Source organism: Alosa pseudoharengus, unplaced genomic scaffold (assembly GCF_046254945.1).
Source record: "Alosa pseudoharengus isolate Yale_2024_CS ecotype anadromous, Long Island Sound unplaced genomic scaffold, YU_APseudo_1.1 YU_APseudo_1.1_scf_5, whole genome shotgun sequence".
Lineage (NCBI taxonomy): Eukaryota > Metazoa > Chordata > Actinopteri > Clupeiformes > Clupeidae > Alosa > Alosa pseudoharengus.
In genome coordinates this window covers 10,359,363-10,378,458 of record NW_027468837.1, presented here as the reverse complement: position 1 = coordinate 10,378,458, position 19,096 = coordinate 10,359,363, and the positions used below count along the sequence as shown (strand labels likewise).

At 45.1% G+C, this 19,096-nt stretch overlaps 1 protein-coding gene across 11 annotated transcripts in view; it reads right to left on the bottom strand.

Annotated features, from left to right (window-relative positions):
- Positions 1-19,096, bottom strand: part of itpr1b (inositol 1,4,5-trisphosphate receptor, type 1b) — a 132,096-nt gene that overhangs the window by 86,820 nt on the left and 26,180 nt on the right. For all 11 annotated transcript variants that reach the window (XM_076267707.1, XM_076267709.1, XM_076267712.1 and 8 more), the window contains 13 exons: positions 17,947-18,101; positions 12,509-12,608; positions 12,071-12,231; positions 11,685-11,826; positions 11,323-11,481; positions 7,374-7,546; positions 4,638-4,757; positions 3,382-3,576; positions 2,559-2,810; positions 2,296-2,437; positions 2,023-2,191; positions 624-820; positions 1-115 (listed from right to left, as the gene is read on the bottom strand). The exon at positions 1-115 is cut by the window's left edge and continues 21 nt beyond it. In XM_076267707.1, coding sequence (XP_076123822.1) covers positions 1-115; positions 624-820; positions 2,023-2,191; positions 2,296-2,437; positions 2,559-2,810; positions 3,382-3,576; positions 4,638-4,757; positions 7,374-7,546; positions 11,323-11,481; positions 11,685-11,826; positions 12,071-12,231; positions 12,509-12,608; positions 17,947-18,101 — 2,080 coding nt within the window. The remainder of the gene's footprint in view (positions 116-623; positions 821-2,022; positions 2,192-2,295; positions 2,438-2,558; positions 2,811-3,381; positions 3,577-4,637; positions 4,758-7,373; positions 7,547-11,322; positions 11,482-11,684; positions 11,827-12,070; positions 12,232-12,508; positions 12,609-17,946; positions 18,102-19,096) is intronic.

Genomic DNA, 19,096 nt, shown 5'->3' with positions numbered 1-19,096 from the left:
CTGGATTGGCCACTGCAGCTGCCAAGTCCGTCTGGGTGTTTGTCTCATCAAACTCTCGCTTGAAGATGCAGAGCAGGCAAGAGATGCGGTAATCTAGCCGCACATTCAAGATGAACTGCCGAGAGCAAACACAGCATAGGGAGTGATTCCCTCAATCAACGCAGTAGCCTTACCATTAAAATAACAACTGGCTCTTCAGTTACTCATCAGTATCCTGGTTATTTAAGTCTAAACAAAATGCTCAAACAGCTCAGTAAATAAGGAAAAGTATTCAAATCAATCTATAGATCACTAGATTCAAAAGATCAATAACTGGTGGAACATGGCTTCTTTCTATCCCCTGTTAATCACAAAAGTTTTAGGGGGATAACTGAGAGAGGGACTCAAAGTTCTGGAAAGTTCTAGACCAGGGGTTTTCAACCAGTAGTCTGCGGCCCACTTGTGGTCTGTGAGGACATTGCTGGTGGTCCCTGACCATGGATTCAGTAGTGTAGTTGCAATGTGGGAATCAGTATTTTTATTCAGTGGTGGTCCTGGGGTTAAGTAATTAGTCAGAATGATGGTCCCTGGTTCACAATCAGTTGAAAACCCCTGTTCTAGACAATCCTCTTGAGGTGGGCTACCTGCAGGATCTCTATGATCTTGAGTTTGGTGTCCATCACCATAATGTCCTCCTTCTCGGGCTCCACTTGGGCCTTGACCACGTCTCCGTTGGTGGGGATGGGCAGGCTCTGGGTAGCGGGCAGGAAGCCCCCTCCCCTCAACACCACCTGAGTCATCAGCTCCCCCACCCCGTGGATGGAGCGCATGACGTTACTGCCTGTGGAGCGAAATTAGTTTATTCACCATCTCCCCCAGAGCTGGATAAGATGATACTTACCCTTCTCGTCTCTGTACGTGCAGTAACTTAGTCTGAAGCACCCACTGTTAGCATAGCTTAGCATAGTTCATTGAGGTGGGCAGTTCCAACTAGCCAATCTCCCAAAAGTGACAAAATAACTAAAATATTGTTCTATTTACATTATTATTATTATTAACTGTATTTGTTATAGGAGGGACAGTGTACACTAATTGACATTTTACAAAGAAAATGTAAATGCACCCAATTATAGCCAAAAGGCTAGTTTCCATTGGTAGTCCCCCTGCCAGAAGGAGCAAGGCAAAATGACCTATTAATTAAAATAATACATTACAGCAAAAAAGCAAACAAAACAAAAATAAAACAATTACAATATATATAAAAATCACACCAGAGATACACACGCGCCCACACACACACACACACACACACACACACACACACACACACACACACACTCCAACAATCATACTCTTCTAATCTCATACACTAATGCTGACAGACTTGGTTGTCTATCAGCCATTTCTTTAATTTTAATTTTAATGAACTATAAGAACTGGATTCTTTGGTAGACTGGATGTTTTGTGGGATTGTATTCCACTCACCAGCTGCTTTATAAGTGAAAACTGATTGACCCAAAAGTTGATTTCTTGTAAGGCATGTTGTGACTAGTATAATTACAATGTATACAAATTGCAGTATAAAATGCAACACAGCGATTTTCAACATGCTTGGAACTACATTCTCATTTAGACAAAGCACTGCTACTGCAGCTTTTCAGGTGCCGCATGCAAATCACTCAAGTAGCAGTGCTTTTCCTGAATGAGAACATAATTCCAGGTTTGTGTGTGCTTAGACAATCGCCAATTTGTAGCCTATATGTTGTAACTGTTCAAGTCACAACATGTAAATGAGAAAATGTTAAGAGTTCTTTTGTCACTTTTGGGTGCTATGGGCTAATTGGAACTGCCCACTTCAATGAACTATGCTAAGCTATGCTAACAGTGTGTGCATCAGACTGAGTTGCTGCACGCACAGACCAGAAGGGTATGCATCATCTTATCCAGCTCTGGGGGAGACAGTGAGGGAGAGTCCAAAATGTTGGAGTGTTCCTTTAAATGAACAAAAACATAATAAGAAAAGAGAAGAAATTGGAGTATTACCGCTCTGGTTTTCGCCTTTGTTCTCATCTCCTTTCTCAAGCTTGTTGATGGGGTATATTGTACTGACATTGACACAGTCAAGGATGGCCAGGAGGATTTTGGTCAAGCGCAATAGGTCACTGAAGTTGTAGAAGCCAAAGTAGATGAGATTCCTGGCAAGATTAACAACCTAAAATAAAACCAAACCAAACAAAACAAACGGTTGTTAAGGATGAGGCGCCTGAGGGACTTTCCACTATTTTAGAAGCATGACGTAAAATCAACAGGCACCACCTCAAACGTGAGCTTGTTTTTCTCTTTGTCGGAGAAGGGCACGTTCTGACAAACCACATCGCGTAGGTAGTTCTCGACAAACTCCATGGTGAGGGCGAACCGCTCCTTAATCTCATCTCGCGTGGTGCCGTCACTGTCATAGCTATGACAGCACATGAATTAGAGCACAATCACAATCACAGCGCAAATGGAGTGTTGAAGATTATCTGGAAGGGGATTAAATGCATATACAAAACACGCTCGCTCACGAGACGCCTACTTACTCGTCGATGGCGATCTGGGAGGGGATCTCGGACCAGAGGCGCGCGTACTTGACGGGCGTGACCTGCTCCTGGGGGTCGCGGTCCACGTGCATGTGCAGCATGAGGCGGCAGAAGGAGGCGCGCAGGTCGTAGGGCAGGTCCTCGTCCGACATGCAGCGCAGGATCAGGTCCACGTCCAGCTGGCCCGAGATCTTGTTGATGGCCAAGTACTGCCGGTCCAGGCACATCCTCGCAAACAAGTTCAGCTGGTACCTGAACGTGCCAAGACCAACGTTACTATAATCACTCAACAGAAATCCCCACGTAAAACCAACAACCAGGGGCTAGTAGGTTCTGGGAAATAAGTGTTGATGTTCTGAATGATGATCAATCATGTAACCCAGGTCATCTGGCCCTAGAGATATTTACTGCACCTGTGAATGCTTATAATTATGCTTAGCTTTGTAGAACAAGCGTGAAAAAACATGCTAGTGAAGTGTGTTGCTGACTCTGAATAGAAAGGCACTGAATGCAGTGTGCGGTGGTTAGTTTTGATATGAACATTCATTCATATACGTCAACAGACTGGAACTGAACCTTCATACATCAGCACATATTACAGTTAGTAATACCTGATCAATCTCTTATTATTATCTGGTTCATTTCACAGCTATTAATTCAGAGCAAAAATTTAAGGGTCTATGTGTCAATGAGACCCTTTGAGAATTTTTTGTGCGCTTGTGAGTGTGTTTGAGAGTGTGTGTGTGTGTGTGTGTGTGTGTGTGTGTGTGTGTGTGTGTGTGTGTGTGTGTGTGTGTGCGTGAGTGTGTGTGTGTGTGTGTACCTGTAGTAGCTGATGACCTCTTGGTCCTCCTTCTGGCCTTCTTTGGCATCCTGGGCCAGCTCGCGGATGCTCTTGCTGCGGATCTCCTTGCAGCTGTCCTTCCAAAAGAGCCACACCTCCTCCTCATCCTCCTCGGTCTCAACGGGGGCCTCCCCGATAGTCACCGACTCGACTTCGAAACGTGACAAGACCAACCTGACAAATAGCAAATGGTAAATGGACTGCATTTATATAGCACTTTTCTACTTCTCCAAGCACTCAAAACGCTTTACAATTTCATCCCTCACATTCACACACACACATTCACACACACACACGCACACGCGCACGCGCACACGCGCACGCGCACGCGCACGCGCACGCGCACGCGCACGCGCACGCGCACACGCACACGCACACGCACACGCACACGCACACGCACACGCACACGCACACGCACACGCACACGCACACGCACACGCACACGCACTCGCACTCGCACTCGCACACACACACACACACACACACACACACTCACACTCACACTCACACTCACACTCACACTCACACTCACACTCACACACACACACACACACACACACACACACACACACACACACACACACACACACACACACACACACACACGCACACACAATGCAAGGCGCCAAACTGCACATTGGGAGCCCTTTGTGGCTCTGTGTCTTGCTCAAGGACACTTCGACAGGGTCAAGAGAAGTGGGGCTTGAACCGGCCATCTCCTGAACCTTCTGAGCCACTGAAGCCCCCAGGCCAAGGGATATTTTGAGGATTATTCATTAAAATGTACCCAGCAGAATTCATTACCAATAACACGCGATCTAAAATTATTTTTAATGAAACCACCATGGCCGTGGACTAAAAAGAGCACGCCCCAGACAGGCCTGTTCTCTGTATCTGAATGTCAACAAACTTTGCATCCACATTGCCTTGTCTGTTTCAATATGTTTTCCACCATAGCACGTACACACACACGCTGATCATATGAGAAACGTTAGGCTGGGTGGCTCATGAAACCAATTAAACATATACATTTTTTGGAACATGCCATTAGTGCAACAGTGGCTTACATTTAGGTCAGTCTTTCTTTTCCATTTCATAAATTGAACTTCTAAAAAAAAGCATAGAATACTAAACGCATTAACTAATTACTAAGAACATTATGCTTCCTGTTTAAGGCAATAAGGCAGGGCATTCATGTGCCTCTCTGTTCTAGCATCCTGTTAATGAAGTCTCACTTGGTCTCAATGAGGATGTCGGCGTTAGCTGGATCCAGCACAGCATTGCAGATTAGCTCCTGCGTCACGGGGATCGATTTATTCATGGAAACACAGAGATCGGACAGATAGTCCAGAAACCTGGGTGCACAAACACACATAAATACACACGTGGATGTGCAACCAAACACACACAAACGTACATTTTCACACAATCAAACACATACAAACACACACAGCCATGGACAAACACATACAAAAACAAATTGTCTACATGCTTAAATGCAAACCAATCAATCTACAAACCAACACAAAGTACACCAGATTTTGTTTTGGCTTCTTATTTGTACATGCTTCTACTTTTTCCTTAACACCATAGTGTGAACACCCATGGGGAAAACCCACTGCACTAACAACCGAAGCACACCAACATGTTCCAGACATCAGATTCCAAGTAGTTAGGCCTATTATGGATTGGGCTTCCTTTGAAGGTGGCCATGTTACTGCTAGAGATGCACCGATATGGAATTTTAGGGCCGATAACGATAACCGATATTTATTGGTTTGTTGTGGCCGATACCGATACGATAACCGATAATATTACTCTTGAAAAAAAATTGTGAAGTGATTTGGGGAAAGCATTTAATAAGCATAATTTTATTGCAGTAATTTTACCTACCACCAAATGATGGACGGAACTCATAATAGTCCTCAATAGTACGGCAGTCAACAACATAACAGTAGCCTAGCCCTACAGTATGTGTGGCTCCTTTAAGTGAACCTGACGTCAGTGAATTGCGAGTGAGTGGCTAGAGAGTTTGAATCGTTTTCATTTAGGACTAAATGCTCATAAGCGGCTCAGCTTGGAATAAGCTACAGTATAGCGACCAAATCAGTGTTTGTGAGGGAAACTTAGGTTTAGTTTCAACTGCGGGTAACTGAATAAAGCTGCAACTCCTCAGACTGTATCTTATGCTTATGTCCGTCTACTCTGTTGCGCACAACCTGCTGCAGCAGAAATGAAAGGAGTTAGCCCCGAAGGTTTTAATAACTTATTATGATGACCTGTCTGAAACTGAAGCACGAATGGTTAGCATATTTCTAGGTAACAATACAAAACCCAAGCTAAAGTAATGCAAATATAATACTAAAACAACTTAGAACTAGGCCTACTTATGTACTCGTCCCACTAACGAGTTTGTTTATTTGTTTCCCCGACCAGTGCGGTAAAGTGCAAACACACCAGCACAAGACGGCTCTAGATAGGGCTGAGCTCCGCTCTGTTAAGGTTAAATGGCGGATCATTCACGAGAGGATTTTGAGATGCACAGATTCCCAAATGAAAGCATATCCAGCGATTTTGTTAGAGTGGTGAAATACATTCACACCGCTGACATTATATTGAGGAAAAAGTATAGCCAACCAAGCTCAAGTAGCTCAGTGTAGCCAGACGGACCTTACGTAGGCCTAAATTAGGACTTTAAAAAATATCGGCGCAAATTATCGGCCAGAATTCTGTTATCGGACTGATAATAATATTTTCATTTTTTGACTTCGGCTAATAATATATCGGCCGCCGATATATCGTGCATCCCTAGTTACTGCTCATATAGAACTAATGGGGGAACTAATGTGGGAACTAATCCAGTGTTAACACTGGACCTCTGACCCCTTCAAGCATCATCAATGGAACTACAGTTGTGGTCATAAGTTTACACACCCATGCTAAAGTTAACTAAAAGGAGGAATACAAAGTAATATTTTGGAGATTGATCTTGAGTAAAAAATGAGTAAAAAAATCCTCATAGAGGCAGGCAGATTTTTATTTTTAAAGGCCAGTTATTTCATGGACCTATTGGCATGGGGAACTTTCCATAAGATCATCTCTCAATGCACATCAAACCAGCTATTAGGCGAACTGAAATAAAACCATACCAATCTAAGTATGGTGAAGGGTATGTGATTATGTGGGTCTATTTTAATTCCAAAGGCCAAGGGAACTTTATCAGGATGCATAGTATCCTGGATCCATGAAAAAATTTGCCTTTAAAAATAAAAAATCTGCCTTCTCCTATGGTAATTTAACACAGGGGTCTGTGTACTTATGCCCCCTGTATTTTAAAGAAGAACATTTATCTATTTACAATACATCATTCATTCACAAAGAAAATTGGTGTCCTTAAGATTTTTCCTCACTTTTTTAATTAAGGCATTAAAGATCAATTTCCAAAAGATACATTTTTTATTCCTCTTTTTAGTCAACTTACACACCCATAGCATGGGTGTGTAAACTTATGAACACAACTGTAACTACATCAGACTTGATAGCAGTGCGTACAGTACGTTCGAAAAAATGAGACCAGTCTTCTAAAACGCTATGCCAATGGAGTGCTTCAGTCATGTAGCCTTCCTGTCAGACTGTGTGGATAGGTGAGGACGAACGGGTGAGGCCAATCAGGTCAAGCACCCACGTCATACACATGCACAGGAGCCCTCAGGTCAAGCCTTTAAAACAGAAGCTGATATGTGCTACTTTGACAAGTATAATCTTGTTAATTCTTGGAGAAGTCATGTGAACTATTAAATTACTTTTCGTCACAATTTCTGGGGGAAAAAAACATGGGAAACAAGATAAATTGAATTTTTAAATTAGAACAACATGCAGTATGAACTTGGAGACACTCACGACTGACCGCAATACCTAAAAACAGCCAACTCTATCTCCCCATTCAGTGATGTCCAGAGACTTGACCTTACCTAGGTTCTCTGTTCTTCCTGACGAGGCTAACAAAGGTGTCGATCTCGGCGGCGGTGATGTGCTTCTCCAGGAGTTTGCGGTTGTTGTGCAGCAGGGCCGTGATGGTGTCCTCAGCCAGCACGTCGTAGCCAATCTGCTTCTGCATGAAGCGGAACTGCTTGGCTATGTACTCCTACGTTCAGGAAAACACATAGCAGCACTGCTCAGACATAAATCCAAAACTACATCACAAAATGTATAAATGCTCTGTTTCTACCCACATCTGGTCAGGATACATCCAATTTCTGTTCTCAATTTCTGACTAAATGTGTGCATCATATGGTAGGAAAAGCTTTTTTGATAAAGGAGCCCAGACAACTCACAGCTGACCTGTGATTCCGGAGACCTCCAGACGGCCTAGCGTTGCCTGGTTGAACTGTTTAAAAGCACCACGCTACAGCCATATATTGCTTGCGGTTTGGACTGTTCAATGAACACCATGCTGCTGTTCAATGTAACGTTAGGCCTAACCAATGAACTGATTGAATTTCACTTACAGATTCTTATTTATTTATTTACTTTTTTTATTATTGTTCATTTGTTTGTTTCCTGTCTTAATGTCTGTGTACAGGTGCGCTGGCGAATCACGCCGCTCCGTCCAGCATTTTGTTTCGATATTTGTCAATTTGTTCATTTGTCTGTTTATGTTTTGATGTCTGCGTGTGGAGCGCTTTAGGTTGTACTCTGTGCACGCTATATACACTATATACACTGCGCTATATAAATAAATGTGACTCGACTTGACTTGATAACATGATAAAACTTTTACGGGATTTTTTTCTTTAACAACTCGGAGCCCTGTGGTGCTGCATGACTTATGTACGTGTCATGTGTACCTTATGCTGATGATACACAAAGCAACCTTTTGAGCAATGGTGCCGGGTAACACTCCTGACTATTGTTGTTCTGGCACATTCCCATTGGTATTGACCAACATTTTTATTTTCTACAGAACTTTAACCATCAGTAGGTACAATTCCATGATCATCCAATCCGAACACATCCGAACTGGTTATGTGGTTGCCCAGCAACACTGCTCAAAAAGATGCAGAATGTATCACCACCTTTATAGTGTGTAGTATAGGCCATTAGGGGTATTACGCAATGCAGTCTAATGCAGAAGAAACACTGGTGCATGACTAGGAATCCAGGATCGTTGCTGTGGACCTGGGCGAGACTCGAGACCCGGGGGTCAATAGGGTAAGGCTGTGTTATCAGCAGCGGGCGGCAGTGTGTAAGTGCTTAAAGTGTAAAGTGTAAAACACCGCGTAATCTAATCAAATGGAGGGGTCAGGAGGAGACAGCCCAGTCATCTTCACCCTAATTAGTCGAATCTCAACAAGCTCACAGACGCGCCAACAAAGGTAACAAAGATGGGTATCTTATTATCTGGGTGCTCTGAAGTATCCAAAATAATAATTTAAGTCATGAGTGTGTGAGTGTGCGTGTGTGTGTGTGTGTGTGTGTGTGTGAATGTGTGTGTTAGTGTGTGTGTATGTGAGTAAGTGAGTGTGTGTGTGTGTGTGTGTGTGTCAGTAAGTCACCTGGTTCTTCCGGTAGTCCTGCTGTGAGTGTGTGTGTGTGTGTGTGTGTGTGTCAGTGTTGCGCGGTCTGCCCGAAATTAAGCGGTCGCTCGCGCGGTTATGAGTCATATAAAAAATATTTTAATGATATTCGGGTCATTTGCGGGCGGGTCAGTTAAAATGTATTATATATATATATATATATATATATATATATATATATATATATATATATATATATATATATATATATATTATTATTATTTTTTTTTAAATACTTATCGTATCACGAGAAGGCTAGCATCAATATTTAACTCATAAATGCTTTTCAAAGATATCATTGGTTGAAGCATACAGTAGACCTACTTGCCACATAGGTGGAGAGGTAGAGATGGAGACGGTAAAGAAGCTGAAGACGTGAGAAGTTAAAATAATAAAGACACCCCTCCAGGAAAAGCGATATATGGGAAATATTTGGAAAGGTTCTTAAAGAAGATGACAGTAGTGCATTGCAAGTTATGTTCTATGTACTTCTTGCGAAGCCATTTAAAAGTATGACAGCCACAAAACAGGCACGACCAACATACAGTAACTTGTCACAAACGTGGCACTGGTAGCCTTCCCAGCCAAACCGAGTAAGTGCAATTCCCAGACCTCATGCAAGCAATAGATAGCTTTATATACTGACCTGGAACAGCATTTTTAGACTAGGCACAAGACCTATTGACAAGTCGCTCAGTAAAATAATGCTGATACTTTGCCACCTGCCCATGTTACACTTTTAGCCTATGCCGTGAGCAGGTAGCTTGATGAGCCTGACCCAGCTTCACAGCCATATCTACCGGTATGTATAGGCCATATAGGTTTGCGCATGCATAAAAGTTACTTTGGTTCGCTGTGTCTGTGACTTTAAACAGTGTAGTAGAGCTTTGTGCTTCATTCAGCCAACCAGTTCTTATGCTAACGTTTTGACCAGTAATGTATCTCTCTTGCCTACCTTGATGCCTTCACCATTTCTGTTTTTGAAAGAAAAATGTATGTCCATGGCCTTGAAATCTTGTCTTAGTGTTTAGCTTATCCTTTGCTGATTACGTGCGTGCTTGCGCTCTTATTCTCATTCTCTCTCCTGCACAAACATTATGGTCTGCATATGTGTAGTTCTACTGCATAACGTTTCGCAAATAAATGAGTTTGTTTTACAGAAATGGCCTACTGTCACACTGCATGGTAGGCTATAACCAAAAGCACGCATTTTGTAAATAAGCGGGTCAGATCGTGGGTTGGGTATAATTTTGTCCTAATTAATATTCGCGGTCCGAGTTGCAGTCGGGTTGATTAAAATATCAGGTGACCGTGGGTCGCTTGTGACCAAACCCGCACAACCCTGGTATGTGTGTGTGTGTGTGTGTGTGTGTGTGTGTGTGTGTGTGTGTGTGTGTGTGTGTGTGTGTGTGTGTGTGTGTGTGTGTGAGTCAACTGGTTTTTCCTGTAGTCCAGCTGTGAGTGTGTGTGTGTGTGTGTGTGTGTATGTAAGTCACCTGATTCTTCCTGTAGTCCTGCTGTGAGTGTATGTGTGTGTGTGTGTGTGTGTCTGTGAGTAAGTCACCTGGTTCTTCCTGTAGTCCTGCTGTGAGTGTGTGTGTGTGTGTGTGTGTGTGTGTGTGTGTGTGTGTGTGTGTGTGTGTGTGTGTGTGTGTGTGTATGTAAGTCACCTGGTTCTTCCTGTAGTCCTGCTGTGACTGTGTGTGTGTGTGAGTGTGTGTGTGTGTGTGTGTGTGAGTAAGTCACCTGGTTCTTCCTGTAGTCCTGCTGTGAGTGTGTGTGTGTGTGTGTGTAAGTCACCTGGTTCTTCCTGTAGTCCTGCTGTGAGTGTGTGTGTGTGTGTGTATGTGTGTGTGTGTGTGTGTGTGAGTAAGTCACCTGGTTCTTCCTGTAGTCCTGCTGTGTGTGTGTGTGTGTGTGTGTGTGTGTGAGTAAGTCACCTGGTTCTTCCTGTAGTCCTGCTGTGAGTGTGTGAGTGTGTGTGTGTGAGAGTGTGTGTGTATGTGTGTGAGTAAGTCACCTGGTTCTTCCTGTAGTCCTGCTGTGAGTGTGTGTGTGTGTGTGTGTGTGTGTGTGTGAGTGTGAGTAAGTCACCTGGTTCTTCCTGTAGTCCTGCTGTGAGTGTGTGAGTGTGTGTGTGTGTGTGTGTGTGTGTGTGTGTGTGTGTGTGAGTAAGTCACCTGGTTTTTCCTGTAGTCCTGCTGTGAGTGTGTGTGTGTGTGAGTGTGTGTGTGTGTGTGTGTGTGTGTGTGAGTAAGTCACCTGGTTGTTCCTGTAGTCCTGCTGTGAGTGTGTGTGTGTGTGTGAGTGTGTGTGTGTGTGTGTGTGTGTGTGAGTAAGTCACCTGATTCTTCCTGTAGTCCTGCTGTGAGTGGCGCAGCACGCGGTAGCAGAGGCGGCAGATGTGCCTGAAGGGGGCGTGGCGCTGGTCACCCAGCTCCTCCAGCCGCAGCATGGGGCCGTCGCCGCTGTCTGTGAACGGAGCCTGCAGCAGCTTGAAGATCTGCAAACAACAACAACAACAACAACAATGAAGGCCAGAAGATCTTGAATGAATGCATAATTGCAATGGTCAACTATGGTAATCTGGTGGTCTGCAGTAGGAGGTAAATTGGGATGATAATCTGGGTTGTGGGCTGAAGAGGAGGCAGGTAGGTAGGTAGGTAGGTAGGTAGGTAGGTAGTAGGTTGTATCGGGCTTCTGCACCTGTTTGAGGATGTTCTGCTCCCTCATGAGCTTCTGTCGCTCTCTGTTGGGCTTGTTGACCATGATCTCCAGCACGTCCTGGCCGCTGTTGGGGATGTCCACCACAAAGAACACCAAATCCTCCAGCAGCTTAGTGACGAACCTGAGCACACGAGCACACAGACACATGACAAAACGCTAACGACCCGGCCAACAAGCCAAAACATCTCAGTTGCAGCAGTGATTGACATCGCATGCTGGGGCGAACATGAGCGCCAGCAGGAAAACAAAACATATCGGTCCTGACTGGCATCGTCAGGTGCTACTGCTGATGCCTGTTGGCACGACTAGCCAGGAATGTCTCAACCGGTGCCAGGCCGTCAACAAACTCCCCGAGTCGTTCCTACCTCCTCTCGTTTTGCGTGATGGTGCCCTTCTCCAGCTTGCCCGCGATGGAGGCCAGCACTTTGCTGGCGTCGTTAGCAAAGTCCAGGTCTCGGACTTCGGCCGGGGGCACAGGCACTATGGCAAAGGCCTCTTTATCCTCCTTCACGGAAGATGTGCCGATCTGTGTGCAGAGTAACCATCATGGCTCAGTAGGTACAACAGGGAGCAAGGAACATCTTATGTTTACTTTCCGTCGACTTCATTTGAACCATATTTGATCTCTTTATCTGTTTTTTGTCTTTATTTGTGTAAAGCACATTGGATTGCCTCTGTGTGTATCAAATGTGGTATAAACATACTTTGTCATGTCTTAAGAAATAACTTGTTTTACCTTCCTTTCATTTTTGTTTTCCTTCATGCATTTAACAATAAAATATGGATTTTAATCAGTCAAGTACCCGCAGCATGACAGGCTTCTCTTCCTCCTTGTCGATGGGGGAGTTGGTGCTGTGGACCCATGTGTTTGTGCAGAGATGCCTCAGCCTCACGTAGGAGCTCCTGAGAGGAACAGGGGTCAGAGTGCTCAGTCAGTCAGAGAACACAACCTCAAAGGCCAAGTCACACACACACACACACACACACACACACACACACACACACACATCCCCCACCCCCTCAAGACACAAGTCAATTCAGAAGAGATGTGGTTCTCTAGGGACAAGGAGTAAATCTGCCAATTAAAAGGGCAAGACAAATGCCCCCACAGACAAGCAGTGGAGACCAGCCTTACCAGGGGACAAATCAATGAGCAAGCAGAAAATCAGCATTTCCTGTGTAAATCCGGTGATTTCCCAATGATGAATACACTTTTTGAAAAATTTGCTGGCACCATAAAGAGTAATAATTTAGGTCATGAGCATGAAAGTCTATTCTCAGAAATGTTCCAAAAAACAATTTTCCATCTTCAACGGTCTCAGTTTTGGTGGTGGCGGGGGAGAGCCCGCTGAGCTCACAGTCACGTGAAGACCTTTACGTGCAATCAGGCAGAGGAAATATGGATGGGGAAAGAGAAAGCAGGAACAGGAACAACAACAACAAAAAAACATTCTAATAATTCCGGACAGATCATCCTGTTCATGTGACACGGAAGGCCAATTTGGACATGGGATAATTAAATGAGCTGTGACCGCCAGCGCTGCGGAGTTCACGCTTGGCGACCGAGGCGTCTGAGGGCGAGCCCGACTGGGTCTAGTGGGTCGGGCATACCGAATTCACAAAACACCACCACAAAGTGCTCTCCTCCGAATGGCCCTTATTGCTGCTGAGGCACATAAAACACTCAAATAGCTTGGGACCTCCCTATGTTCCTTTGAGAGAAAAAAAGAACCAGTATTTTATATACAACAAATATATACACTTATACACTACAATGTGTATTTTTTTTATGTAAGCCACATTTATACGTCTGACTTCAGAGTCAGACAAACAACCAGCTCTGCACGTCTCTGAAATGGCAAGAATGGATGCTTGTTTTGCTAGCGTTGGCTGAACACAGAGGTGTTTTTGCCCAAGGGCAGCTGCTTGGTTTGGCCCAGGTTGTACACCTGTCTGCATAAAAGGCGGCATTGTTGTGCCGTAGGCCCCCTCGCCCCCCTCCGCTGCACGAAAAGGAACTCAATAACTCGTGCCAGTGGCAGCTCAATAGTTCCGGGCACTCTCTTTCCTTTCCTGCACGTGACCAACCGTTTGTGCACATAACTCTTGGTCGTGTGTTTATTCCTTCCTTCCTTTCTTTCTTTCTTTCTCTTTCTTTCTTTAGGAGGGTTTAGAGAAATAAAAAAAGAGTCCTGAAAAGAAGAACACATAAATAGGAAGAAAATAAAATGCAAAAAAAAGAGAAACACATGCATGACTGAATGTGTGCCTGACTGAATGTGTGACTGGCTGAATGTGTGACTGGCTGAATGTGTGACTGGCTAAATGAATGAATCTCTTGTGGTCCAGTTTGAACCTGCTGCCTTTTGCCAACTTACACACCTCAGCAGGCCTCTGGCTGTATTCTGGGCCTGGTTGCGTAATGGGCCATTTGCCTCACAAGCTGACTGTGAGCGAGTGAGCGCATGTGTGTAAGTGTGTGTGTGTGATTGTGTGTGACTGTGCATGTGTGATTTTGTGTGTGTGTGTGTGTGTGTGTGTGTGTGTGTGTGTGTGTGTGTGATTGTGCGTGTGTGTGTGTGTGTGATTGTGCGTATGTGTGTGTGATTGTGTGATTGTGTGTGTGTGTGTGTGTGTGTGTGTGTGTGTGCACTGTGCTCTATGCTCAGTCCAAATAATTAGTCACACTTGGAGCGCTCCCGCGCCCTCAGCACCAGCAGCAGCAGGGGGTTATTTCAGGTATGGCTGGCTGGACAGGAACAGCATTTGTGGGTGAGTGTGACTGTCTGTGTTCCTGTCAGTGTGTGTGTGTGTGTGTGTGTGTGTGTGTGTGTATGTGTGGATGTGTCTGTGTGTGTGTGTGTGTGTGTGTGTGTTGACGTGTGAGTGCTTGTCTGTGAGTATGCATGTGAGTTTGTATTATACTGTATGTGTGTGATAGAAACAGAGAGAAAGATAGAGGCAGAGGCAGAGAGAGAGAGAGAGAGAGAGAGAGAGGAGAGAGAGGAGAGAGAGAGAGAGAAAGAGAGAGTGTGTGTGTGCGTGTGTGTGTCTGAATATATATACATATGGTGATGATGGGGTGGGGAGTGTGTGCATTTTTAAGGGCTTGTTTATATTCGGGTGAATGGACTAATGTCTGTATTTGAGCTGATGTGTGTGCATGTGTAGGCGCATGTGAATGTGTGTGTTTGTGTGTTGACCTAGGGAAGCATCACAATGCATCGTTTCACGTTCATCTGGCAACGCAGGAGTTATCTGATTAATGCCTTGACAACAAGAGGGATTGTCATGGAAACTTCTATGAAATGCACGCACGCACGCACGCACACACACGCACACATGCAAACACACACACACACACACACACACACACACACACACACACACACACACACACACACACACACACACACACACACACACACACACACACACACACACACACACACACACACACACACACACAGTGCACTGGTGTTTAAAAGCATACTGAACAATACATGTACGTGGAAAAACATAAATAAAAACCTGCCTCTAGGAAAAAAAAAAAGATCAAAGATCAAACACAGTATGTGGTTTCATGAATCTTGATCTTCTCTAAACAATGCCCAACTCAGTACTTATTCAGTTTTTTGCGGACTGGTAAAGATCCAGGTGATCCAGATAAATCCCAGATAAAACAATTCAGGTCATTTCTCAATACACACACACTATTCCCACTCACTGCTACTCATTCCTAAAAGCCTGCTCTGAGATTGGGATCTGGGAAATGGCCTGGGATTAGGGGACTTTTCCCGGCCGTTGCACGAATTCGAATTCTGAAGAAGTGCTGATTACTTCATACACAGAGAGAGAGAGAGAGAGAGAGAGAGAGAGAGAGAGAGAGGGGGGGGGGAGAAAGGGAGGGAGGGAGAGAGAGAGAGAGAGGGAAGGAGGGAGGACGGGAGAGAGAGGGAGAGAGGGAGGAAGGGAGAGAGAGGGTGAAAGAGAGAGAGAGGGAGAGAGGGAGGGAGGGAGAGACGTGGTCCAGATGACTGGATGAATAAACATGGGAGGCGGTGGAGGTGTTGTGCAATACCTGGCTTCTTGTTTTACGGATGAGCAACATGTGGGAGAGAGAGAGAGGCGTGACAAGATCTTTTACACGGCATGTTGCAACAGCCGGGTGGACGCGCGATGGGTTGCTTGAGTGAAATGACTACCTTGGCTTCCTGCTCCAGCCGTTGAGATGGGGGGGGGGGGACTTTCCTGACTATTTTGAGCCATCAAGAAATCTTTAAACGCACACATACATACACACACACACACACACACACACACCTCCCACTCATGCAGGCTTGCAAAAGAAAAGAAACATGCACTGACACACTGTCTGGAAACAATGGTGACACAAGCAGGACCCACCCAGGCTGAGGTTGTTTTTCGAGATATGAACCGATGGAGGAGTCATTGAGATTGTGTGTGTGTGTGTGTGTGTGTGTGTGTGTGTGTGTGTGTGTGTGTGTGTTTGTGTGTGTGTGACTGAGTGGGAATACATGTTGGATTTGTGCATTTGTCAGTTGCAGATGGTAGGAGAAATGCATGGCTACCATATTCTGAGAATTCTAGTGAGGTAGCACTCACTCTCACACACACACACACACACTCTCAGATACAAACACATTCACACATTCTCTCTCACAGACACACACACACACACACACACACACACACACACACACACACACACACACACACACACTGACAGACACACACAGGAATAACGTCATGGAATCATAAAATGAAGCATTGTTAGACAGAAATCAAAGTCACCAGATCAGTAAATTCCAGTCGGTGATTAAGTTTAAGCTTAGAAAGTGGTCAGGATTTCAAGGAATACTGGTGTTTACAGGAAATGCATTAAGTGAAAGCATTTGCCCCTACTTCTCCCTAATATGTCCACTTCCGTACTGATGAAATGCAATCATGCCACCATATGTGGGACCCCCCCAACCCACCCGCCGGCCCCTCCTCTCTCATACACACACACATAATCACAAACACACACATACAGACAATCACAAAAACATTCAGAACCCCTTGCCTTCCTGCCCCCTTCACTCACTCACACTCACACACACACACACACTCTCTCTCTCTCTCTTACAGAACCTTCGAGGATATTTCTCAATAGCCGACGCTGCAGATTGCCTCAGCTGCTACTGAGGAGTCTGTGGTGCCTGGATTCTGGTCAGGCTCCTCCTACTGAGGGCCCTTCCTGCAACCCTGCAAAGCTACCCCCACACACACACACCCCAAGGGAGGGAGTGAGAAGGCACCCCGGGCCTAGGAGACGGGAAAACCATCTAAGGCAAAGGGCTAGGGGGCATCAGCAGTCTCTCATCCACCCACACATCCAACACAGGTCCCCTTACACCCTTCCCGAAACTCCCAGCCCTGGAAGATAGAGATGAGAGAGGAGTTTGGATGGGTGATGGTGGTGGGGGTGGGGGTGGGGTTGTGGTGTGTAACGTCATGTCTGTAGTAGCGTTTGCAGAGCGTGGGTGTGAGAGCTGAAAATGTAAACACTGATCGCTCACCACTGACTGATGACACACACACACACACACACTCAGAGCAGCACAGTCTGGTTTGGATCATTAGCCCACGCCTCACCCCAGGCGGAAATGTCCAGCCACACACATGCTTAGTCGTACACACACGCACGCACGCACGCACGCACGCACGCACGCACGCACGCACACACACACACACACACACACACACACACACACACACACACACACACACACACACACACACACACACACACACACACACACACACACACACACACACACACACACACACACACACACACACACACACACACGCGCACACACACACACACACACACACACGCACACACACACACGCACACACACGCACACACACGCACACACACGCACACACACACACACACATAAAGACACACACACACACACTTAGTCATACACACACACACACACACACACACACACACACACACACACACACACTCATGCCTGCATACGCAACACAGACGAGCGCCGGTAGATTTCCCAGCTGGCAGCCTGTCAGCTCTCGCTCACCCTCTCGGCCCGTGTGAGTCTGTGGCTCATGTTGAACGCCTCCCACCAGCTCAGACACACTCAAACCGAGATTTAACCACATGGTTGGGTGGGTGTAGGGGAAGTTTTCCGGAAAGCTGCGTACATACCTGGGCACTAACGAGTCCCCCCCACGCAGAGTAGTAGGGTCCAGCTCGAAAATGGAGGAGATGTCGTTGCCGTCGGGAACGGACACCAGCGTGTACATGACCTTCTCGTTGGGGGTGCGCAGACGGGCCCTCAGGGCCTCGTGGTCAGAGTCCAACTGCAGGAGACGGGGGGTGGGTCAGGGGTCAACACAGGCACTGGCAACACTCTCCCCTGAGCATGCCACTACATAATCATGTCACATACACGATGCAAAAATACAAGATGTAAATACTAACTATGGAATAATGCATGTGTGTATGTTTATATGTGGCAAGTAAATATTACATTTACTCATTTTGTCACACAAATTTGATATAAAAATTTGAACATTAACTATGAACCACTGTGTGTGTGTGTGTGTGTGTGTGTGTGTGTGTGTGTGTGTGTATATGTTTGTATGTTTGTTCTAAGTGAGTTTATATACAGAAATGTACAGTTGATGGGATATCACTTCTAGCCTTTTCAGCATATGGAGACACCTATTACAGCTACAGAAAAGAAACATGTAGTGTCCCAATTTATCATTTAAACTGACTGGCTAATTGGTTTGGCTCACGAGATGACTAGCACAACTGGCTCTTCACTCTTGAAGAGACCAAACATAAACTGTGGTCAGGATGAAGCAATCAACTTGAAAAGATTGAATTATATCTCCAAAATCCCATAATGAGCGAGTTGGATGGAAATCAGATTTGAAATCGAACCAGAAGTTGTCATTTTCTTCATAGCAGCCAGCTAACAAGATCAAATCTCCCAGGCATGCATCTTATGACAGGAGCCATTTGTTTCATCAAAGGAAATGAAATCAATATGCCACTGGAGACAAAATCACACAGTTCCACCTTAATAAACAGTTTGGCCACATTTCCCTAGCACAGAAAAGTACTCAAAGGGATGTGATGTGGAGCAAAATATCGCCATCTAGAGGCCAAATGGAGCAAAGTTGGCTGCATTTACTGTCGGCAGATGACACCCTGTGGTGAGATCTAAACAGTACCCTCAACTACAAGAAACCTCAATCTGAATTTACAATTAAGCAGCATTAAAAGTTACTATTGGAGCAAATGTTTATATTTATATGATTGTTGTTAAATATATTATTTATATATT